The 26749-nt window shown below is 37.8% G+C and overlaps 1 protein-coding gene across 5 annotated transcripts in view; it reads left to right on the top strand.

Annotated features, from left to right (window-relative positions):
- The window catches only part of prom1a (prominin 1a), an 88266-nt gene that overhangs the window by 48678 nt on the left and 12839 nt on the right, over positions 1-26749 (top strand). For all 5 annotated transcript variants that reach the window (XM_078260106.1, XM_078260109.1, XM_078260110.1 and 2 more), the window contains exons 4-15: positions 13451-13571; positions 14230-14293; positions 14619-14708; positions 17353-17582; positions 17883-17957; positions 18204-18267; positions 18671-18830; positions 19603-19755; positions 20320-20443; positions 21126-21229; positions 22013-22097; positions 25360-25506. In XM_078260106.1, coding sequence (XP_078116232.1) covers positions 13451-13571; positions 14230-14293; positions 14619-14708; positions 17353-17582; positions 17883-17957; positions 18204-18267; positions 18671-18830; positions 19603-19755; positions 20320-20443; positions 21126-21229; positions 22013-22097; positions 25360-25506 — 1417 coding nt within the window. The remainder of the gene's footprint in view (positions 1-13450; positions 13572-14229; positions 14294-14618; positions 14709-17352; positions 17583-17882; positions 17958-18203; positions 18268-18670; positions 18831-19602; positions 19756-20319; positions 20444-21125; positions 21230-22012; positions 22098-25359; positions 25507-26749) is intronic.

Below are 26749 nucleotides of genomic sequence, written 5' to 3'. Positions count from 1 at the left end.
TGCACAAAACAAGGACTGGATTTTGTCCCCCATCAATAACATTGAAGCGCATTAGGAAGGGATTTCTTAATAGCCAGTATAAATTGGAGGAATGGTAACAGTAAATTGTTCATTTGGGAACCTGACTATTGTTTTAACAGAGAGCTGCAAGACTCTTCTCTTTTTTATTGACATGTATTATTTATAGTGCTTTTGGGATATAGTGTTGTCTTAATATTGGAGAGTCAAAACCCAGGCAACTAAGATTCCAGCACAAATTGGACATAGTAATTGAAAATTATAAAGGAGTGGGCTGAAAATGTTTGGTAGTAAAGCTTTAAGTTTACTTTGTGATTCTTCTATATAGGCCCATTACATCACCTTGATGTCCTGCATTTCGCTGAAACTCATCTCTCAGAAAATGGACCACAGGAAACTCAATCCACTCTCCACTCTGTTCTATAGTCTCAGCGGTAGAAGGAGCAGAAGCCGCTGGGGATGTAGCCACAATACAAAAGGCTTGGGAGAGCTGCATTTGCCTCTTGTGTTAGGACTGCAGGGATCCAGGAGTGTACTTAGTTTGATGTTCTTTGACTTTTTGTCTTCGTTGGAACGAAGCCTGGCTATTAGAAATTCCAAGGCAATATCCTAGAAGCACAGAGTCTGAGAGCATCCTCAGAGCTCTTATTACATCTCCCCAGCTACCAGGCAGAGACGCTGCAACGACTCTAATGAAAAAATTACAGGCAGGAGAGGGATGAGTACCGAGCCCAGGCCCAGACTGCATTTTACCGCCACTAGAAAGCTGACAGCGAGGCACAGAGGAGTGGCAGGGGTGATATTTATTTTCCAAGAAGAGTGTTAAAATCAGATTAAGAGGGGTAAAAGACACCCAGATAAGAGGGACGACAATAAAATGGCTTAGATTTTATGTTTATGTAATTTATGTGGCACACTTTTTGGTTTTCTGCTCATGCTAACTCGGGAATCTTGTAGTATTGGAGAACAATTATACCGTGTCACTTGGATTGGGACGGAACAAAAAGATAAGCATCAGGAGTGGACGAGAGTTAGGAGAATTAATATTTGTTATCCGACAGTATAATATATCATAGCGGATCAGCTCTTTCACATATCGGAGTCAGATCAGAAATACACTTTGCAGTTGAGGGAGGTCCATTGTAGGGCTGGGCCATATATCGATATTATATCGATATCATGATATGAGACTAGATATCGTCTTAGATTTTGGATATCGTAATATCGTGATATGACATAAGTGTTGTCTTTTCCTGGTTTGAAAGGCTGCATTACAGTAAAGTGATGTTATTTTCTGAACTTACCAGACTCTTCTAGCTGTTCTATTATTTGCCTTTTCCCCACTTAGACATTATGTCCACATTACTGATGATTATTTATCTAAAATCTAAGTGTGAAGATATTTTTTTAAAGCACCAATTGTCAACCCTAGAATATCGCCGCAATATCGATATCAAGGTCAAGAATATCGTGATATCTGATTTCTCCATATCGCCCAGCCCTAGTCCATTGCAGAGGCGTTACAGCATTTCTGATGGTACTTACACCTCAACCTGTCTGGATAGAATCAGTGCAATAGTTTTATAATTATAATAGTTTACATGGGGTTTATGTGACAGAACCAGAGCAGGAGATCAGTAGAAAATCTCACTCTTACATCACCCTTTACTCTGAAGGCGGCAGGGTCAAATCCCGGGGGATGCTATGGTTGTAAACGTGAATGAGTAATGTTCACAGGGTTAGAGTAGTGCTGTAGGGGATTTTATTCACATGGATGCCAGTCATGTTGAAAATGCACACACTCCCGCTCAAATGCTCTGGCTACAAATGTGCTGTATTAGTAACACAGATGGGCTCGTTGTCAGTGTGTGGGATCAGATATATACCGAACACAGAGGAAAAGTGAAGTTCAGGACAGAGTTCATTCTGTATGTTGTGTACTAGAGGCAGAAAAATTGGGCGCAGCTTTGTCAGAATAAATCTGAAAAGAAGATTTTGTAGATTCAATCATTTACTAAACCCAAATAATTTCATCAGAACCAGATTAAGGCAATACTATGATTAGTGCAGCTGTTTTGTTAACACATTCATCAGGTTAAATCAGGGGAATGAAACTTGAAATCTAAATAAACAAACTGATTAACAGGCCTGTATTAATTGTAAATCCTCAAATTACTGTGCCATGTTATTACATTAGACTGATTTATTTCAGAGCTGTAAATCTTGGCACATGCCAGAAGTCGGTGATCAAGAGAAAGACGAGTGTTTCTATACACAGTCAGACAAATGTTAGAAGTAGTAGAAAATCAAAGTGAAGTGTTAGCATCACAAATTAGCTCCCACCCCACAAACAGCCATTTAGAAAGATGTTTTGAGTGAGATGAATTAAAATTGATGTAATGGTATTAGTAACGATGCAGCAATAATGAATGCACGTCTGCCACGTCTGCAGCGCTGTTACATTACATTATGTTTGGTCTGATGAAGCCAGCATTACTGAATCTAAATAACCTAACTTGCCCAAACATTGTATGTGTTTATTCTTAGTTTTTTGATGCTATTAATGAACATCGGCATCCATATGAATACATTTAGCTTACCCTTTAGTAGCTTGAAGGTTGACAAGATCCTCTTATTCCACACTGTCTCACAAGATATATCTTCTGTATCGTCTTGTTTTAGTTTTTCATTAAAGCTGTATGCTATTCACATTATATGGAGTGAAATATTCAAACTCAAGACCTTGTGTATTATGGTTGTAGTGTTCAATCAAATGAAAATATTCTACATGTCTTGTGCATCATTTACACACAGTTGTATACTGTACATTTGATCAAAAATGTGGCTTGACATATGGTATCTTTGGAAACGTTGGGATTTCAACTACTTTAAAATAACCACCGATTTAAATTTGTATTCAAACATGTCCACAATTTCGGTTTCAACAATGCTTAGTTAGTATAGGTTAGTATAGCTTAATCTGGAAAGTTACCAAGAGAAACGAAAGTAGTCTTTCCAGAATAACTGTGCACAGCCTTGGAAGATGATCTGTTTAACTTCTGTATGAACCAACAAAAAAGATCATAATGGTGATCATCATGGTAGTGTTGATGAACAACAGCTTCTCAAAACTTCTCAGTGGTTACATCTGTCTCACTGCCAGCCCATGTGTGTTTATTACCAATGTATCATGTCTTAGCTCATGCCTAAATACATGTACTGTGTAGTAAAATGGCATGTTGCATCATGCCTGCCAGCTATCAAAAAGCAGAACATTATTAGAACAACAGCAGGAGCTTTTTCAGTTCCCACTAATCAGCTGTGATTCCACATGCATGGATTCATAATGATAAAATGACAGATAGAAGATCCTTCCCACTGTTTCCCTCTCTGTTACCCAGCATGCATTTCAGCAGTCTATTTCAGTCACTGGGTGCCCAACACTATTAACACAAAAGGTCCCAACATTATGGGCTTAGTAATTCATGCTAATCATATGGGGTCTAATTATGATAATGTATGTGGCAGCATTCAGCGCCCTACACTTTAAATCTGAGTCAGTAAGTTTAGATACTGAGATATTTTTGATCTGAGACATCTACAAGGGGACATCCTAAGTGGTGTAAGATGCATACTGTATACAACGTCCCTGGCTCGATTCTGGCATGTTTCTCACTCCTAAAATCCACCGTCATTCTTCACTACTTCACTAACTATCCAATGCAGACAAAAGTGCCATGAAATACTAATAATAGTGCAAGCAACAACAAAAAAACTCCCATGCTAGAGGTTATGCACATGCTGAATGTGGAAGTGACCAATGTCCCTGCCCTGCTGAGTGGCCAACACACAGCAACACAGTCAGCATTTGCCATTGAGGAAAACATTGCTTGAATGCCGAAGAGCGGTTTCACAATCGACTTCATAACCAAACTCAGGATGCAAAATGTAAAACACAAGTTTAAAGCAAAAGAGAAGCAACATGATACAATACTTTCTAAGGGGCTGTGTAGCATATTCTGAATTAAATACGCTGCCTTTGAAGCCCTAGTGATTTTGATCAGGCTAACAAATTCTGCCTTGAAATAAGAACAGGTGTCTATATGCATTCAGGGTGTCTTCAGTATAATGCTATTTCACCCCTTAAATTACATATTAATAAATATACATGTCGGTAAACTCAAATTACGAATCCCATTTTAATGTCCACAGACCACTGACTGTCTGTTACATCATATGGACACTTTTTGATTTACATGGCTCTTACTTTTGCCAAGATAGGTTTTGTAATCCTCCCGGTATTGCAGCTTCACATTTTTTGAGATGATTGTTCACATTATATATGTTTGGGGGCCCTCCTGGTTTAGTTCAGTTCTGCCTCGGGCCAGTTATCATAAAACTAACTCTTTGGTAGCCCAGACTTTTGTTATTCACTGTGTTTGAGTTTAGTTTGTACACTGTTTGGGCTTTCAGGGAAAAAAGGCTCACAGTAGATCCACTCTTATTTATGTGACAAAAGATATTACGACAAAATTCTGCTAAATTATTAATAAAGTGACCCAATTAATGAGTAGAAACCAATGTTTTATCACTGGTCCACTTGTAATTAAACTGAAGGGAAAGCACCAGGAGCTCAGCAGCCACAGTCTACAGACAAACACTTGTATACAACTAAATAAAAATAAATTTAGACATGTCATCTATCTGTGCGCCCACTTTTAGCTGTTCTATTATTTGCCTTTAACCACTAAGTCACTTTATCCCGTTTATCAAAAAAATCATTCAGTAAATATTTTGTGACGCACCAATTGTCAACCCTACAATATCGCTACAATATCAATATTGAGGTATTTGGTTAAAAATATTGTAATATTTGTTAATCACAAAAAGAATATTGTGATATTTGATTTTCTCCATATTGCCCAGCTCTACTCTGAGGTAGTAACTAGTAATCGTAGTAAAAACAACCCACAGTCACCTACTTACTGCTGACACAAATACATCAACACAATCTCTCTCTCTCTCTCACTCAGAGACAAAAACAAGCCCACAATTAGTCACTGACACACACACACACACACACACACACACACACACACACACACACACACACACACACACACACACACACACACACACACACCTCAGTTTACAGCCTCCCTAAGGAGTCATCACACGCAGGATTTCTTTTAGGCAATTCATTAATAGTGAGATGAACATCACTCTGTCATAACGGAAGCCACAATGACTATGAAGATGTCACTTGCTGACTAAATGTCAAGCTACTGGGATGTCCTCAGGTAGAATTCATTTCAAGTTTTGGAGCAGTTAAAGCCAACAAAAAAAAAAGTGGGCAGCAGTGGCAAAAGTGACAGGACTCAACCAATACATTTGAAAGGTTGTATGTACATTATATCTACAGAAGTTACGAAAAGATGCAGGATGTAGGTGTCAATGATTTAGAACATCAATGGAAGAATAATGTGTGTCTTAAGCTTTGAGTCTTAGGTTTGAAACCCTTTCAAAACCATTGTTGTTCTCTGAGTTCCTGAATAATTAGTATTTTGGAGATGAGGTTGTTGAATTTCCTTTAATGAACTAACCAATCTCCACTCACTTTCTGTTCCTGTCCACAAATCATTACGTCCACGTACACACGTTGGCTGCCCAGATACCACACAATGGCAGCTTTACAAAAAACACTGCCAAGCTAATTAACTGGAGAGGTCGTTGTCAGAATTTCCTGTGCATCCCATAATTTCTGGTTTATAGCTGAAATCCATTTTATTTTTTACTAATTACATTTTTTCCTCCTCCTGCAGCCTTTTATGCTCTGTGGGTTCTTGTACTGTGCATGCTACAAATCAATACACAAAATAGTCTAACAGGAATTCTACATAGTGAAACTAATTGATGTGCACAGCTTGGTCAGGCTTTCTTTCAAATGTATTGGAGACATTTGTATTACAGTAGTGATGATATAGCACATTGTTGAAAGATATGAAAAGGCAAAGCTGCAGGACTCGGTGATGTCATTTACAGCTGCTCTTTATCTCAGGGACGACTGGCCAGGGGGAATTTATAATTCAGAAATAGCCGCATTTCTAATGAAGAAAGAGATGTCTCTCTTTGTGTCACTATATTTTTTAACTTTGTGGTCAGCAGGGTCAAAAATAAGCCACAACACAACTCTCTTAAATCAGTATTGGCCCAATATCAGATATCAGTATCCGATCGGTGCATTGCTATTACTGTATTAATGAAACCGAAAAATCTTGTGAATGAAAACAAAAAATTATCTTTTATGAAGAAAACAAATAATGTTAAGACAAAAAATAAATCTTTAAACGAATAAAATAAGCGTTGGTGCTCTCGGAATTCTTTATGGTAGAAACATCAATTTATCAGTACAATGAAATTAAAAAACAATGAAAAATGTGCAGGCGGCATTAGGTCAAAAGCACAGCATGCAGTCACACCTACAGATAATTTGATCCAGCCAAACTGTAATGGATACATGTACACACACTTGCAAACAGAGGAGTGACCTTTACAAACCAGGAATTGATTAAATGCATGTTGGACTTTTCAGCCCTTTTGTTGTAATTTGCATTACATTTCAGATGTCAGCCTGCTCCCTCATAAAACTGCACGTTATGGGGTTGTTTTTTTTCTACTAAATGGACCATGAGTCTAATAATAAAGGCCATCCATCCATCCATCCATCCATCACCTTGTTACTCCCTACAAACCACACTGCAGTTCATATGAAAGCAGACATGATTTTGTGTGACAAGACTTTGAATAGCATTGCTCACATGTGCCCAAAAGAACTGATCTGTTTTACCATGTATACATATGGTTCCGTACAGGTCTGCATATTTACATGTAACATGTCTGTGTAGATTCTTCTAAATGGACTGTGCCAACTCCACTTTGATCATGTATACACCATTTCCCTCACATTGACTGGGATATACTGCATTCTGTGAAATTTCACCAAAGGTACATTTTTAAACTTGAAGGAATTTTATAATTCATTTTATTTACATTTGAGCCATCGTTTCGTTGTCTTACACAGAGTTTTATGCATCTAGTCCCTGGGCAACATTTGCTTTATACTGAGCCAACTTACACTTAAAAAAAAGACAACACTATTAAAACCAATCGATGTGATTCAACGAGTCTCTAACTTGGCAGAACTCCAGGTTTACTGGTAAACAGACATTGAGTACTGACACCAAAGAAAGTTTTAAACTCCAGAGTCCTTGTAGTTGGAGGCTTAGAGCTAAATAATTAAATGCAAATCATAGCTGATTCAATACAAAGCATAAGTTGGATTAGTCAAGGCTTTATAGAGTGCAAGAAGTTGTTATAAAGTTACGGTTTACAGAGTAAATTAACCGCTCTTTGAATGTCTTTAACAGTCATTCTGGGACACGAGTGGTTTTGGACAGCTGACATTTATTTTTAAATCACACCGTTAATATTTGCTTGAAAGGTTAATTATTTTTATAACCTTAATCTATCTAGGGATGGTTTACTGAGCAGAACAAATCTGTCACCTTATTTTTTATATATCGCAGTCATGGAAAGAGTTGTCTGCCTCTCTCCTTCACAAAATACAGAACAGCCGGTAATGTTGAATTCAGTGATTTGTTTATAAACACAGATTACGGTTATATTTGTTTGAGCCTGGGGATGTATTTGAATGATGGTCTCTAAAATCCTAAACCTGTCCTCTGCTGTAATTTATACTTTACGTTTAGAAACTGAGATGCGTTTATACAGTAGGCAAGTGCCTTGCTCAGGTGCTCAGCCTGTTGCTTTAATTAATACCATTTTTGGGGATTCAAAAATAATATATATTATAAAAAAAATGATAAGGTAATATTTCTATTTAACTTGGTACAACTAGTGTAATGTCTAACTATGCTTCCAGTTGTTAAATTAAGTGTTACACTGCTTTCTCTGATTGGATGTTTTAAAGTTTAATCATAAAATGCTTTGTACTATAGAGGACATCGTTTTCTCTTTTGGCCCTTTTGGAGTTTTTAAAATACTACTGTATTTTAGTGACCTTCTGTGGCTGTTTGCTCAACTCTGAGCCCTACAGGCTGTTTGGCTCAGAGTTTAGTATTCATATCATTCCTGAACTGTTTACAGTGGAATTAATGGTGTGTTGTCTCCCATCAAATTACTGTAGCCAGTTTTTAGTTTGAACAGACAGCAACTCACACAGTGTCCTTATGAGGAGGAAAAAAAACAGAGCAAAATAGCACTGTCTCACTCGGTTGTCATGCCTAGAGCAAAGACCCCGGAGTCAGAAGTATTCAGTGTCTGGTTAAATTCTTTATAGGACACAATACTGCACTGGGAAGCCGGTTTCTGACTGTGACCTGGCAAGCTCCAAGAAGACAAATAAAACAAATATAAAATATAAAAAGGATGCTTAAAAAAAAGGGATATAACAATGGTTAGTTGAGGGGAAAATCAGTTAAATGGAATACAAACAGGCTAACCAGAGGCTTTACTGATTAAAATTTTGGCTAAATTAAATATATCGGGGCAAATTTAATATAGCTGTTAATTGGACTTTATACAAGTGATTTAAAAAGTGGAAATATGGAATAAAAAGTGGCTGAGTGGATTGAAAGACTGTGAAATCTGAGTAAAATATTGGTTTTATGAAATTAAACAGTGGCTAAAATGGGTTAAAATCCCATCTACTAACTTACATTATTAGATGTGTGTGATTGCCACTGGTAATGTCACTGACGCTGAGAAACAATTATTTCAACATAACAATGGCCAGAGGTAATAAAGTGCAGTATGTTTTATAATAAAATTCTTTGGCTCTGCACGTATGTAGAGTTGGTCCTTTAATCAGCTGATTTATTGTCCCACATACAAACTAAACAAGCTGCTATGTTGTTGTCTATTCTTATTCTGCTCTCATGAACTTTTAAATACAGGTCACTGAGGTCAGGCTGGCACAAAACTGACTGAAAATACCACACAATTTCCATGTTCAAAGATGTAAATCTAATCTTCTGAATAAGACCTTGTCCAATACTTTGTTGTAGGTCTAAAAATGGCATTGCAATAAAAGCACTTCCTGCACGGCACTATTTTGTTAGCAATTTTGCAAACTATTTTAAAACAGCAACAGTTAAATTGTTAGCTATGTTATTTGTTTTAGAATTATTACAAAGACTACATGTATTATGTTCTTACTGAGTGACAGGATAATAGCGGTACAGCTCCAGCAGTGTGAAAGCAGCGAGGGGCTGAAGGGTGACTATCCGAGCCTCGCAACTACAATCACTCTGAATTCAGGCCATTGTTGGAGTTTGTAAAAGCTATGGAGCCACCAGACCATGTAACACTCACTACTCAGCCCCCAGTAGTGGCCTAGATACTGGGGCACTGCACTAGTTTGATGCTCTTCTTCTGCTTCTGCTGTTGTAGGGTTTCGACCCTGAGGGACAGTTTCATGTGTCATTTGGCTTTCGCTCAAACAGGAATTACAGCCCTTTTACGAATTTGCTGGAAGTAAATCGTCCTCCCACTGTGTTTGAATTGTCCCCTGTGGTCAATAAGAGACATACTATCAACAAGCAGCCATACGGCCATGCAGTTATTGGCCACAGTTTGAGCTAACAGGTCAGGTTAGGATGCAACACAACAGCACTCACTTTCACAAAGCGAACAACTGAGTTGCTAAATGGCTTTTTAAAAAGGGCAATTTTTATGTGAAAATTACTACTCAATATTTTGGAAACAAGGATGGTTAAGTATGCATTTTAAGCCTGAACTTCTTCTGAACTTAAATCTATTCGCTGCTGTCATGCAAAATTCATGTCTTCTTTCTATGCATTGCATATGAAAAGCTATTTAGCTGAATGGACTGGAATATTTATCTAACATATGTGACATAAAAGACAACATTACATTTAAGGTGGACTCAAGGTGACACCGCAGGGGGGAGTGGGTCTTTATTGGCAGGGGCTGACATGTTTCCTGTTGCCTTTATTCAGACGTTGTAAGCATCAACATAAATTCACTCAACAGCAGCACTCATCTTTTTTCTATTATGCAGCTCTGAGATTCCTTGCTTGTCATCCCGAGTTTGTTGTTTGTTTGATCATTTAGTATTCCTACACAAATATGTGTTTGTGTCCCCCTTCTTTCGGTTTTATTTCCCGATTTAATTTCACCACTTCTCAGATAACAAATTCAAACTACAACCAAACAAGACCACTAAACTCAACTACTAACTACTAACTAAACCAAACTTGATTCTGCTGAAGTAAGGTGGACAGTCGTGTACTACACAGCTCATTGGAAAGCGCTTGGCGTTTTTCTCAAAGAGTCTTTGTTTGGCTGCAGATTCCAGTGACCTTGCAGGACACCAGCAGGGAGAGGGAGTGAGCGAGAGACAAAGAAAAGAGAGGGAGGTGGATATAGGAGAGAGAAAGAGAGAGAGAGAGAGAGAGAGAGAGAGAGAAAAGAAAGGGGAAGCTGAGGGCAAAAGAGGAGACAGAGAAAGAGAAAAAAGAAGAGAGAGGGTGTTACAGGAAAATTAGAATAAAGCATGAGAGATAGAATAATGAGAGAGGGAAAAATAAAACAGTCTGAGCAAGAGAAACAGAAGTAGAGGTGTAGTGAAAGAAACGGAGATGAAAACAGGCAAGTCAGAGCAGAAAGACAAATGAGAGAGGGCTGGAGAAACAGAAGAGAGGAAAGTATGGGCTTTGGCGATAATAACACAGACCACCAGAGACAGAGAGCAAGAGAGAGAAGGTGTGTGTGATTGTGAATTTGTGCATGTAAAAGAGAAAGACATTTGTATGAAATTGTGTGTGTGTGTGTGTGTGTGTGTGTGTGTGTGTGTGTGTGTGTGTGTGTGTGTGTGTGTGTGTGAGAGAGAGACAGAGAGGGCAGAGAAGTGTTTGACAAAAGGCTTTTGTTGTTGAAGTGGCCATTTTGAATCTTCTCCTGGTTCCGGGTGGCTCCACTTCACTGTGTCCCAGCCTAGTTGTTTGGCCTAGTTTCTCATTAAGTCTCCACTTATACGATGACAGCGTTTACTCTGTGTCGGCCTACTCACTATTTATGGCAAACATCATTACAATTACTCCAGACGTGGCGGAGCTCGATGCCACACAGATGAAAAGAGTTTCTCTCCCGAGGGCAGCACATGGTGCTATAGCATATTTGTTCATGTGCTTATGCATATTTAAGCCTGTTAACTACAAAATCGAAAACACTTTTGATATGTGTACACCAACAAGGACTGTTTTGACGGTTCTTCTTCTTTGTCCATTGAAAGATGCTCTGACAGCCAGGTTTTGACTCAGCTGCTGAACAGCTACCACTTTCATAAAAGAGAAGAAGGAGAACTTAACTCGCCATGTCTCTCTTATAAGTTTGGTTTTTTGACAAAATAACGTGCCAATGCTCTTCTGCAGCCATCTCTCAAATCTCAGATGTTGCAGTGTCTTTGAACACCAAAGTAAATAAAATGTCCAAAATGGCAAATGCTTTATCAAGCGAGAATAATTAACACTTTAAAAAACTACTGCTGGCTAATTGTTCGCCAAGATTGATAAGGTGTGATTAATTAGCTTTCTCCAGCAAGGTTTTAGCAGCTACACATTGATTTCTATGCTGTTCTGGTATTCACAGTCAGTTTGATATGCAATACAATTGCTGAAGTTATCAAGCACACATGCCAAACATGTAATGACTCACGCTGTTTTATATCACTGTAAATTAAATATCTTGGACTGCTGGACAACACTGTTTGGATAAAAGGTACAATTCAAAGACGTCACATTGGGATCTCAGTACACTGCTACACATTTAATAAGGTAAGGAATATCCACTCTTAACTGGTTCCACCTCAGCAGTGTACTTCATAAAAAGAGAAACCAGTAATAGTCTGCACAGGCAGTGTATGAAAACACAGTACAATCCCTAATGTGACAGAATGCCTGCAGCATAATGCAGGTTAGATTAGATTGGATGGATAAGCAGGATTATATCCACAAAGGGAGACTTCTTCAGCAGTGATTGCCGATCACAGGAATGTAAAGAAAAACTACACTCACACAGACACACACAATATCCTTCATACATTAACAATAAGACTATGAAAAGGACATAACCTCACTTTGCATGCACTGTCGGCACATACATACATGCAAGTTGTTGTGCATACATACACAGGAACACTTCTGCCTTTTTATACAGTGAGTCAACACCCTGATTCATCTCCATTGATCTAAACCTTCCCAGTAGCCTCAGAGTCAGTCCTTTTGTTATTCCTTTCTGCGAGTCATCTTACGTCATTCAAAAAGCGGCTTATTCCACTGAAGCGTTTCTATAAATGAGATTCACAGTGTTATACATCTGAACTTTCAGAGTTTTGATGCTTCACAATCAGTCGTACAGATGTTTCTCTGACCATCTGTTCTGAAGGGAATCACCCCATTAACCGCAACCATGCTATCTTGTCTTGCACACCCATGCAACAATAAAAACAACGTTAATGTAGTGCTAGCTGTGAGATGCTGTGCCGAAGATTCAGCTGGGATGAGAGTTAGTCATGGAAACGGCTTAATATTATGGACTGTCTTTCCCTTGATGTAGCTCAAGCTAATTAAGCCTTGTACCGAGCTACTCAGGTCTGTTTGAAGTATGCAAGAGACTCACTTTAATGGTCTGCTTTATGCAATTCTGTGCTTTCGCATTTAATTTGAACATGTTTACAACCCAGGGACCTGATTATACAGATAGGGCCTCAGAGCTTAATGAAGATACACCTACATTTACTTCTACGAGTTGATTTCCAAATTACTTGGGGGGGGGGGAATGAAAATGTATCTTTTACCTTAAAAATGCCAAAAATACAACCAGCTGCCTGCTGAACAATATTAATAGTAATCATCATAATTTTGTGCTACAAGTCATTTTGTATGGTCGATGTGCGATTACTTTCAATTGATGTATAATTTTGGTAAGACACATTTATGAGGTTTACAGACTTGTGATGTACAGTACCCATTGGCTTTTATTGTGTGTATTATGCTTGACTAACTGTTATGCCATCAACAATTTATATCAGATTAATTTTGAAAGGGACAAATTGCATCTATGTGTTGATAATCACACAAGAACTGTACAGCTGGCTGTCAAGAACATTAAGCTCATTCTACAGGTGCACTCAGAGGAAGTTGAGAAAGAAAATGTAAAAGGTAAATGTGGTGGTGCACACTGACCCCTACTGTTGATGACATGTTATCATCCTATTCTGGAAAACGCACACCCCTGGGCTACTGTGATGACTGATGTGTGAGCAACAGGGGCACTCAGTGGCACATGAAGACGGAAAGGTCACAGCGTTTTGTGTTTGTCATTTGTTTAGGATCGGAGTGCTGTGTGCGTATGCTGCCAATCAAAACCTGAGCTCTCAGGTAAAGAACATACGGAGATTGGTCAACAGCAACATGAGGGACCTGCACACCTTCGCTAATGATACACCAATGGTGAGACAGATGTGTGAACATTATCACTCTGCTTTGCATCCTTAAGCTCCAACACAATATTAAACCATGTTATCAAGGTAGAAACTGAGACAATTTAGATTATTTGATGTCAATGCAAACTTAATCATTACATTCTCTAATAATACTACAAATTAAATTCTATAATAAAACTCTAAATTGAACAGCAATTACTTTGCTGCTTGTGTTAAAGAACAGCTACTAGTTACGGAAATGTTTAGCTAGCGTAATAGTTTGGGTAAAGCATGGAATAAAAGGTTCAGTCATGGTTAAATGAAAAGCTAAAAATGTCAAACTCACTCAACTGAGATATAGCCTTCACATTTTGTGCACGTGCCAGTAACAAATTAGCTTTTTAAACATTCTCATTCCATGACATTTCAGGAGCCCAGGCTTTAAACTCACACTTTACTTGTGGGTGTTAAACTGGCAGTCTTTTGAGAACAAACAGTTTGTTAAACATTATATGTTTATGAAGACCGTTTTTATATTTTGTAATTTTCTCAATTTCCTTTTGACAAATAAGATTAAACTGTGCTATACTTCAGAGTGCTTGTTGGTGTCTATGACAAGACTAATAAACTAATTTTGCTTCCATTTGTAAGACTGTGCTATGCTCTGTTGTGTTTCCTGTTTGCAGCAAATTGATTACCTAATATCCCAATACGCCACAGCCAAGAACAAAGTCATCTATGACCTAGATAGTAAGTAGACCTCCTCTATGCCTTTGATAGTAAAGTAAGTAGACAGAAACAATTCCCTGAGTTCTTGCTCTTGGTCGTATATCATGCTTATTATCTAAATTCACTGTGTCTACTTTCCTTCACTTGTTTTTACAAAGGATTTGTGAGAAAACTGGGTCTAGAAAGCTACAGCTCCTGTTATATAGGATCCCTTGAGCATTCATCCTACTTTTGTGAAAGTACTGCAGGCAGCTCTTTTTCTGAAAGTTAACACCTGCAAAAGCAGCAAACATAATGAAGAAAAGGACTGCTTTCTTCTGTTGATCTGATGCTGTGTTCTCTACAGATATAGGTCCATTATTAGGTGGAAGGATCCACGATCAGTTGGATAAGGAGGTCCATCCTGCCTTGGACAGAGTGCTCAATATGGCTGGAGGTACGTCTGCATATTTTTCATTTCCTCTTGAGTTGCGATATGATCAGGTTATTGTAAGCTGCAAGCTAGCGAATGCAGGCTACAGCTGCACCACAAAATATTATGCAAGTCATTAAGTAACATATACAATCCTGCCTTACTTACAAATATTGTTATTTAAAGAATAAGATAATCACACTTTAAAACAAAGTTGGATTATAACCCCATTATCACATTTTTCCGTATGCTGTAATATGACTTTAGAACTCTATTGAAAATGAAATCACTTGTTAGGGTTGACATATTCTGCCCTGAAAATAAGATTCAGAAATGTTGTTTTGGAATCTAATTTCAATATTGTTTTTCTTGAAGGTCAGTGAGTTAATAAAAGATGTAACTTGTAATTATTATTCAGATTCTTTTTTAACCTTTATATTTCATGCTTTTTTATGAAGTGAAAATCGAGAGAGCCATCAAAGGTAACAGTAACTCAGTAACTGGACAATGACCCACAATCCCTTGACCCCTGACCTTGTGAACTTTGACACCGATGTTGCTCCCGTGATTTGTTCCCTTGTGATCTTTCATGAGCACTTGGACCTATCCAAGCATCTTAAATTAACAGCAACCAATTAATATATTAAAACTGCAGTATGCAAAATCGGACTCTGGTGACCACAAATAGCAGATAATGGCTGATGAACTTCACAATCCAGAAATGATGTAAAGTGATGTCAGCTAAGTGCCACTTCTTAAATTTAAAGATGAGGTTCTGCCGTCTGCTAGCTTGGTTTGGATCCAGTGTTTAGTTGTTAAGGAGAAATGTTTTCTTAAGGTCAAATTCGCCACCTGCAGAATGCACAGGTGGTTTTGCTGCTAATGCGGTCACCAGATTAACTGTTTTTATGGGCAAACAGAATAAATATGTGAGTTCTTCCATTTACATATCTGAACAGATATGATTCCCGTTCCATAAAAATTCTTGCCTAGTGCAGTTTTAAGTTAATGGCATCACCAGATCTTGCCAAAAACCAACGCAACATCAACCTGCACATGGACATTTTTTCCCCCCCAACTGTGTTCCCCCACTGTGAAGTGAGCATTAAAAGTTGTGTTTGTGTTACCAGTCCTATTACTTTAACCATTTTCTTTTCAAAGTACAGCATACTCCGATGTCAATTAATCAACCATTTCAATATTAAACTATAAAAGTATTATTTTATTTAGTTACTTTATGTGTTACAACAAGCAGTTGTATATGGATGTTTGTTTTCAAAACATGGAATATACAGGCTTGTAGTACAACAGAAACAAAGATGAAATAGCCATCAGCAAGCATTCCGACAGTTCAGGTGGTTAAATGCTTGACCACAGATGACTATGTGAATACAGTTTGTGTTTTTAATGTTTGTGTATTATTGTGTTCCTACTGGGGCTGAGCCGAGCAATCAGAAGATCTTAGTATCCGGTACAAATACTGTGTTTAATCAGATGTGAAAATGGTCTGAATGCTAAGGATACAGAAGATTCATATTTGGAAAAAAAACGGTATGGTTTTAGCATATAGCGTCCAACTGTGTTATCACTCCCTCCAGTACGGCTAAGCATTTAGCTATGTTATAGTGAATACACCGTTTCCTCTCCTACACTCTTGCATCTTTTATACCAATCTTCAAGGATGCCAGTGTTTTTGCATTCTTCATCCTGTTTAATTTTAAAAGTCTGCCGCAGGCTACTCTGTGATCGTTAACTAACACTATTGGCTGTTGTTTGTGATGCACTGAATTGCTGGGGAAAGAGTTAGTTACTAACAGCAACCATTTTTAATTGAAGAAGCTAACAAATTCACATTACTCACAGGATTCCGGTTTGGTTATTGTTCACCGAAAGCTGTTGGCTGGCAGTCAAAAGTCCAATTTTAGATGCAGGAGATTCACACGAGCATGTGAACTCACCACTGACACACTCCAAATGCCAAACTCAATAACAAACACTAGGGCTTGGATCTGAAACTCCATATGATGTACTCAACTCAGGCCTAGTCCTTACAATGTCTGCATACTTTGTGTCCTGTAGGAGTCTGTGCTTTTGTGTAAGATGAGCCAATATTAAACAGACTTTTGCTGACCATTTTCTGTGTATGCTGATGTTAAAAGCCACTTTTATACTAGCCACTAAATCTGTTTAATTGGTAAAAGAAAAAGTTACTTGAAATGTTTATACAGTAGCCTATGTCCTAGAAACACTGACAAAAAAAGTTATTTTACAGCTCTGAATATAAGGGTACATTTGTAAGTTTCCTGTTAACAATTCCACACAATTTCCTAGAACAGAACTAAAAGAATTATTTAAAATATTCATTATTTTTTGAGTAATTTTGCAGCCGGGCTACGCAGTCTGGGACTCATGGGGAAAAAAGCCTTTCCTGACAACTTATTCAATTTTAAATTTTACCTCAAAATATAGGTTAGCTAATGTACGTAAGACACTCTTAACAACTGCCCCTCCTTAACAGCTCTCACTCCATTGGTTCTACTTTTCACTTTTTTGGAGGGAAAATAATGTTAAGAAAGTCATTTGTTTTGTTCGGCCTTCACATCCTGGTTTTCCCAAATAACAGCAACGCAATCCACGTCCAGTCTCATTTTTTTGTCTTTTATTTCAGCCATGCGAGAAACCAAGGAGGCCCTGGAGAACGTCAGTGCGGGTCTAGAGGTCCTGCAGGTAGGAACAGGGAAACTCAACTTCAACCTGAGCCTGGTCCGGACCAGTATCAACCGCACCCTCAACGACCCGGGCTGTCATGACGAGGAGTCAGACGCCACCTCCGCCCAGCTGTGCCGCAACATACGCCAGTCTCTGTTCCAGCTGCAGATCAGCGCCAACTTCACACGGGTACAAAACTGAATGCAAATTCAGTGTTTCCTTTAGGATTTTTTTTAGCAGCCTAAAAAAAACAACCCCACGTGCCATGTGCCTGCTGAAATATTGCAATTTAGCTTCTTTTCAACCATTTATCTGATAACTTAGTAATAAGTACTACTTCTTGGAAATAGTGTCTCAATACACTGATTTGGTATTAATGCATGTTTGAAAAGGTACAGGGATCACTGAATGTTGACCAAGGATTGTTGAATTTTGATAATGCATCAGTGTGTATGTATACTGTACCTGTACTGTCTGTTTATATTTTAGCTACCAAACGTGAATGCTCAGCTGGAAAAGGTAAACCATGTCATGAAAACGGACCTCAGTGCTATCGTCCAGAGGGTGAGTCTGGACCATGAATCTTCTTACATTGTTGCCATTGTCAGTCTGTAATGTCAGTGGATCTCTGGGAGTTATTTAATGTGCTAGTGGCACCAATTTCCCTCTACTTGTGCTTCAGTTAGTGACTTCCAACATTTTACAGAATGCCTTTGAATTGTCATTTTCATAAAATAAAAAAAAAACCTCAAACAACAAAATGGACTAAGAAACTCCATGTTCCAACACGTTTTCCTTTTCTTCTCACAGGGCTACTCTTCTTTAAACGACACGCCACATACAGTGATTGAGCAGACCAGAAGTGTTGTGGAGAGTAAGTGACATTTTACACTTTTAAAAAACTAATTCCTTACACTTTCTTACGCAAATAATTCCACTCTGTACATGTAAATAATTCCTGCTGTGTGTACTACACTAACTGATTACATGAACCACTACTCTAAGCCAAATTCAGTAGATTTTAAGTTTCAACCTGCACTTAAGAAAACAGTGTAAAAATGATATCCAACTTTATTTATAACGTTGCCATCTTTCAGTGGGGTATCATTTAATATTAACCAATCAGAAACCAGACAAACGATAAAACATGAGCTTGTTTCTGGGTATTGAATTGACGTTTTACTCAGTGCAGCAGTCATCTTTTTTAATTTATCCAGTATCTTTACACAGGCCATTTATTAAAACTGATGGAATTGATTGATGGATCTGTCTCTCAGGTGTACAGAGTTTGGTGGACGACATTGGCAAAAACATCAGCAGCTATTCCAAGGTATTCCCTGTGCAGAGTTCCCTGTCCAACTTCACTATCTTCGTTAGCCATGCCCATGCCAAGATTGAGGACTACTACCCTGAAATTGACAGAATGGACTTCTACAGGTAAACTGGCCTCCTATAATACCTATCAACTGTAAGAGAGAAAAAAAGAAAATAAACCTTTAAATAGGGCTGGGCAATATATCCATATTATATCGATATCGTGATATGAGACTAGATATCGTCTTAGATTTTGGATATCGTAATATGGTAAGTGTTTTTTTCCTGGTTTTAAAGGCTTAATTACAGTAAAGTGATGTAATTTTCTCAACTTACCAGACTTACTAGCTGCTCTATTATTTATTAAATCATTAAATCAACATTACACATAATAATCTCATTGTGTAAATAACATTTTGTTAAAGCATCAATTGTCAACATCGAGGTATTTAGTCAAGAATATTGTGATATTTGATTTTCTCCATATCGCCCAGCCCTACCGTTAAACTGTAAAAAGTGTAAATACTGTAATGTGGCCACTGTCTCGATGCTTGACATTTAGCTTCATGCTGTCTAACTTGACCAGACTCTTTTCACAAGCTACTGTAAAAGCAATGTGTGCTGTATAAACTTGGACTAATATTTTGCATTTATGAAATATTCATATCACTTCTACATTAATTCAGTTTAAAATAGTGCAGTAGAGGGAAAGCTAAGCTTTGATATACTGATATACAGTATTAGTTGTTTTGAAGCTTTGTATTACATTTTTCCTTTTTCCCCATTTAGCATATGTACTCTTGTATAATAATGAGTAAGCAGATGGGGCTTCACTGTCTTGCTCAAAGACACTTTAGCTGTGTGTTAACAGTTTAGCTTTGCCTGCTGATTACAGGTGGATTGGCTGTATTGCTCTTTGCTGCATGGTGGTCCTGGTCCTGGCCTTTAACTACCTGGGCCTGCTGTGTGGCACCCTGGGATACGACAAGCACGCCTCACCTACGACACGAGGGTGCATCTCCAACACAGGAGGAACGATGCTCGTGGCGTGAGTCAACCGCACACGTGACAGGCTCTGTCAGTTGCAAGATTTAAAACTGATGGTGTTGCCATAAAAAAGGGTTTCAAGTCAATTTGATGATGGCTCGATACACATTACTAGTAGTATTTTTAGTGCTACTTGTTCAAGTGCCAGTAGTCCTCCTGAAATAACGCCAACTATTACTTCTACTAAAACTGCCACAACTACTGCTAGACTATTAACTGTACATGCTACACTCTAAAAGGTAAATATTTGTTTGCAAAACACAACATTGTGTTTGCAAAAAATGTATTCATTTTAATTTGCACACAGTATAGTTTCCCACAAGATGAAATACTTAAACCCCATAAAACCCTTCATTTCTGTGACTTTCCCCCCAATGGATTTAAAATATCCAGATTTTTGTCTTCTGTTATATCTAATTTAAGATACTGATCTAAAGCAAACTGCTCTTTTTTAATTCCCCTCTTCCTCACTTCCAATCCACCCATTCCACTACTGCTATACCTCCATCTCTTATTGTTCCGTACTACTATCTGTACCTGAGGGCCTGTCTGTCCTTCTCCATAGCGGCGTTGGATTTAGCATCATCTTCTCCTGGGTGCTGATGGGAGTGGTGACCACCATCTTCCTGGCTGGAGGAAACATGGAGAAACTTGTTTGTGATCCCTTCCAAACCAAAGAAGTCTTCAAGGCAAGTAATGAGTCCCCCCTAAATATAACAAAACAAACAGGAGGAAAACATAAAGTACATCTCAAGTAGTAACTTGATTTACATTTCATACAGAAACGTTTTCTTGGCTTGATTGTTCCTTGGACTTTACCTACATCAGTCCATAACATTCTTATACCTACACCCAAAAAGTTGCTCCCAGTTGTGGGCCGCATGCTGTTGTTTGCATTAAGTCTGAATCTGGCTATACTTAAGCCATCCATAATGTAGAAAACATTATTTTGCCTCAAGTTTAAAAGCAAAGATAAAAAAGTGAAATAAGCTGTCATTTAATTTAATTTATGGGGTATCACTACTCTTAACATGTTTGATTTAATTACCAAACAATGAATTACAGAACTTGTTGGAATGAAAATACTTGCAGCATTTTCTCCTTTGCCTCTCTACGTTTCCCTCTCAGTTTCTTTGCTGTCTTAGTTCAGAAAATGTGATGAAGGGAACAGCATGGCCCGTCTTCTGCAAACAGAATTCTACGTGGCATATACTCAGTATTTTCTAGGATAACTTTAACCTTTATTACAGTAATTCATGGAATACTTTTATAAGCATGCATGCTTCTTTCAACTCCACCCTAGTTGGGGCCATTTGTTTCTCATTCGAATGATAAATCACACATCCTCTTTCTGGCTGTCTGATCCTCCAGGTTGTGGACAGCCCATATCTGGTCAACCCAGATTGGAGGAACTTTATCCCTGGCTACATGTACAACGACTCCGACCTAGAGCTGACGGCAGAGAGCTTGTACAGGCAAAGAGAAAACTATTTTTTATGTATTTAGGTGACAGTGTTACATCTGCCTGCCCCCATTCAGAGCAACGCTTTGGTGATGACGGCCTACTCCACTCCATTTAGGTTTGGTTACAAAACTGAATGGACGAGCCACTTATTCAATTATAGGCTGTAGAATTACTGGATGATGCCATTTTTTACATTTTGCTTAATGTTTTGGCGCAGGCGTTGGGCATCAAGCATGCAAATGAATGTTTTATTTCCATTGATGGGGATGCAAATGAGAGAGAGAGAGTTTCTATTAACCTTGAGAAGCTAATTAGCATAATTTTTATACACTGTGCTGCTTTTCTTCAGCCTCTTTCTCAGTGGTTACATCAGCTTTCATCATCTCCTTCCAGTGAGAAACCGCATACCATCTGTAACTGGGATAGCAGAGCTGCACTCATTATATTTACAAATAGAGCAATGTTGCTTCAACAGGTCTTTGCCCATTAAAAAGCAATCAGTGCTAATAATATGTACATTTATGAGTCTATCTGGTATGTAGTTGCCGAAATGCTGTAAATCTTATCGTGGAACTTTCATCTTTGACATATTAGAATATTATCCAGGCTTTTGAGGAACATTACACTGTTTTCTATCAGGGAACATGTCAGTGTGTCATGTACTTCCAGTCAATTTCACTTGGTGGCAGCAAATATTTACACTCTGACACTTTTAAGTTGACATTTCCTCTCTCTCTCTACCTCTTCTTTTTTCTCTGTTATATCTGTGTGTATGTATGTGTGTCCTTCTTAGTACTTGCAAAGAGAACAAAGGCATCTACTCAGCCATGCGTCTGGACAAAGTCTTCAACATCTCCTTGTTCCTGAACACTACAGTGGTCAGTAAACTCAAGACACACCATAAGTAGCATTCTTTCATACAATATGTTGCAGGGACTAACTGTGGGTGTTTGTATTGATTTTTTTCCTTTATACAGGATTGATATTAGACTAGGGCATTGTGCTATCATTTAACTAAAAAGGTGTTTACACAAATAATAATTCCCTAAGTTCTGATGTCACTTGTGTCAAAGCCAAATGTTCAGACAATATACTTTTCAATACAATTATGTGTTTAAAAAAGCACTTACTGTAGTAAGGGAGCTCTGTGTGGTACTTCAGCTGTTTTCTATGAATGAATGTATGCTAATTTTCATTTAAATTACATTCTGTAGTATTCTTCATAAAATACTATTATGGGCTGTTAATATATACACAATAAATCAATGCACTGTACTACATGATCAAACCAGGGTTAGGAGTCATTTAGTATGCATGTAGCTCTATGAGCTGACAGTGATGGAGCGTCCAGATATCTCTATCCTTGGCGGTTATCTGAATCTAATTAGCATTACCTAATGATTTCTTTGCTGCCAAAATAAAGTCTGTGCGAACGGCCAATAGCTTTAACATACCTTGGCCCTTACCTCAGTGTATGCCTGAAACATTACACTGATGTAAGTTTTTATTTCTTCTTAGCCCTGAGCCAGCAACTCCTGCCTACCTAAGACATTCAGTATTTGCCTGCCAACAGCTGATATGTCCCATGCTTCATCAGTTTCTGCACGTTGGTCATTTGTCTTCATTTAGTGCCTGTACATATTTTATAAGTTTCCAAAAGTGTGACACCCTACCTCACATAATTTCAGCAAAAATGACTATGGGTCAGTTATTTTATCACTATAGTTTCAAATCGGATGAGGCTACCTTAAAACATACAAAATAAAATGGACAGTTTTGTTGGATCTTTGAGGACAGAATCTTTTCAAATTGTGAATACTGCCTTGCCTATTCTACATCGAAATGTCCCCTTAGTCTAAGTAACAACATGCATTTTATTCCCATGGTGAAATATGGTTCTCTATCAGGTCACTGATGGCCTAATTCTTAGATTGCAATTAACCTGTGATTCAAGTTGGTCACTCAAAAACAGTGCATCATCTTGATTGTACTGTAGTGTAACATTTTTATCAGACCCACAACAGCATCATTCTTAGGCTTCGGGGGAATTATAAATTAAATTAAAACACATATACATCATCCAACAGTAACGTTACTCACCAGAAATTCTGAAATTTCCAACGTCTTGGTAGGATAATGTTAGATCCTCAATGAGTAATTCCTTTTGCCCATTTATGATGTATTTCTGATCAGCGGGTCCAAGTTTAGAGTTTTTTTTTTACCAATCCATGGGCTGGGACAGGGGTGTCTTTGTAGAAGTGAAATAGGACACATCACCTACGAAAAAAATACCATATTAGGTTCATAATAATTTAGACTTAAATTGCTCAAGAATAAACTTCCAATTCCTGTTAGTATCAAATTCCAATTGTATTTGCTGACACCCCCCTCACAACAGTTTTAGCTATCTTTACCACAACTGCCGAGTAGCTAGTGGCTAACGTTACCAGCCTTTAGCTAGCTATCTGTTTTTAGCTGTTAGTTTAAGGCTAATGTGCTAAGGTTTAATAGCTAACAGAGTTTTCCTAAATTATGTTTCCTAACGTTATACGCTAAACTAGCTTGTTACATTTTACGAAACTACTACATTGTAACATCTTTTTGTGATTATATTTCACATGACTGTCAAAAAATGACTTCACCATTCACCTCATATTGTATTTAATGATTTTACTAATCATAATTAACTTACTACAACCAAAGAATTTCTAACCGTTGAGCTTGATAAATAACGTCGGTCAACTGTGCACGACAACGACACGTTAAAAGCGACTGCGTCGTAGCGCTTTAAATTGATTGGTTCTTCAGGGCAGCAGCGAGGCCATTGGTTAGGGTTTATCCAATCAGATTTCTTGCACGAAACCGCGAACGGCTAGAGCGAGCTTCTACCATTTATGTTTATGATAGTTTCTGCACACGGTCTTGTACCTTTGCCTTTTTTTTTTGCCGTTTTCAAAATGTTTTTTTGCGCCGAATCAAATGTCTTATGCTCACTATTCATCTCGTAGCTGGTTGGCTTGGTTCCAGACTTAAAACTCTATATATAAGCAATTTTTGAAACGTCAATGAAACAATTGAATGGGGAAAAACACTTCCGGAGACAGAGCCAAAAAAAGTGGGCGGTCACTGCTGAGCTCTATCACTGAGTAAAATAGTTCTCATTAGTTATTATTAGTATTAAGGATTTTATTTGCACGAAATCGGCTTCAATCTCCGGATTTATACATTTTTCATTTAGATTTAAATCCATCAATTCAGTGTTACCAATAAAGCATTATGCTTCAAAATACTGTAATTAGATTTCTTTACTTGCTTGAAAAACTATTTGTATACTCAGTACAATATTTATTATATTGTTTATTCTTGGGGGAAATCCAACCCATTTGGGAACAAACAACTTCATTGCCAACATTTTTTGTTGTGTTCTCTTAATACTGCCACAAGAAAGCAAACAAACATATATTACAAAGTTGTTTTATTGACACATAAACTTGTAGTCATTGTAGAAATGTTGCTTCATGTCTGCCCAGCGGGAACAGTTTGCTCTCTCGGGATCAATAACCAGTTGGTGGAAATGTGAGTTTTGCATTTCAATTAGCTTATTTGTATAGAAATTTTCAACAACAAGGCAATACAAAGTGCTTTACATAGGTCATAAAAGGCATTTAAGACTAAATATAAAACAAATTACTAAAGGAAAGGATTGTGTGCAGAAATGCAATAATAGGGACTGCAATTTACAGTTAAAACAAGGAGAAACTTTCCACACAAACAACATTAAGAAACTCCATTCTAGTGGGATATGTGAACGTCCATCCAAACCACATCTTTAAGATCTTGGCCAGCCTAGTGCCAGCATTTGTTTGGCATTTTTGTTTCCCTTTCATTATGTTAACGTTTATGTATTCTTACAGTAATTCCACCGTACACAGACCTAAACTGTGATCAATAACCAAACTTTACTAACAGAAATACATAAAGGTGGAAACCTTGGTGAGTGATGTTTGATGTAGGGTAAGTAGGGACGATTTGAGAATCAACACAAAATGTAAAAATGTAACATTTACCTTTAAAGCTTTAATATCATGTGTATATATCAAGCATCTTATCAAAGCTACTGCTGTATTTTTGTGTTTACAGTTTACTAAGGATGTGGTGAGTCACCTGGACAGTGTTAAGATCGATCTCAGGGGAATAATCCTGTTAGAGACAGAGGGGAAGCAGAACCTTCTGAATTTCTCTGAAGCAGGGCTATCAGAAATCAACTATGCAGACTACCTGGAAGAGGTGACACACACATATTACATTACATAACCATTTACTACTTTTGGCATGTGTATATTTTGGATTTACAGTTACTGTTCACTGGTTTACCTGTTTACATTTCTGACATTGTGTACAGTTGTTTTTTGCACCTTATCTTTATTTTTTATTTTTTGTTTTATTTACACTCAATATATTTGCACTCTTTTCTACTTTGTACAGCAACTGCTGCACAACAATTACCCTCGGGATAAATAAAGTTCTATCTTATCTATTCAGAAACAAACTGAGCAGACCCATAAGTATGTAGGGATACACAATGAATGGAACAGAATGAATGAGCTGAAAACACACACAAAAAACAGGGACAAATACATACTCACGGTAGATGAATATGATCTGACTGAAAATTTTTAAATAAAGGTTGAATTATTCTTTGTGATACTTTACTGTGAATTGTACCAGTTAGATATGTGTTTGTGTATGTGGTTGTATGACATCAGTTTATTTGAGTTAGCCCTTTACAAATACCAGTTTATTTGTAAAATATCAGTGTAAACATTGATAATAGATTAGTCTATACATATACCAATATTATTGTATTACAGTTGTACTTTAATGGTATGTTACCAACAATAGCTTGATTAAACAGCCGCCTCCTTGGCTGTCAGTTAACATATAGCAGGCAGCCATGCTTTACCTAACAGGAGCTGCGACGTGACACTGTACACTGGGTTCTGTTGAGGATCACTGAAGCCTGATTATCCAAAAGTATTCTTGCCAAGGCAAAGAGTGTGTAGGAACAAGCCAGGACCTGGCATTCTCTGTTCTCTCCAACACTACCTGTCAGGTTCGCTTAGATTTATTTTCAGAGAGAGCGAGACAGAGTAGAGAGAGAGAGAGAGAGAGAGAGAGAGAGAGAGAGAGAGAGAGAAAAAAGCTTTATGGACTCCAGTCAAGTGTACCACCTGTCCTGATACACAACTCACTCTTCAAAAGTCAGGATGAGAGGTTTTCTCTCCAACAAATGTTACAAATGTTACAAACGTAGATAAGAGTATAAACATTAGAGCCATTCTGCATCCATATTGTGCAGGTTTCCAACCATTTAATTTACTTTACAATAAGATATGCAGCAAAAACACTGATTTGATCTTGGGCATGAATTAAAAGAGTTCTATCTACTTGGTAGCTTTACATACAGTTTAAAGAGGGGTTTACTCTTATTGATGTGATTTTAAAATGTAATGCTGCCCTATTGATGTTT

Source organism: Sander vitreus, chromosome 10, assembly GCF_031162955.1.
Source record: "Sander vitreus isolate 19-12246 chromosome 10, sanVit1, whole genome shotgun sequence".
Taxonomy (NCBI): Eukaryota; Metazoa; Chordata; class Actinopteri; order Perciformes; family Percidae; genus Sander; species Sander vitreus.
The sequence above is the reverse complement of the archived record's forward strand: the minus strand, read 5'-3'. Positions and strand labels throughout refer to the sequence as shown.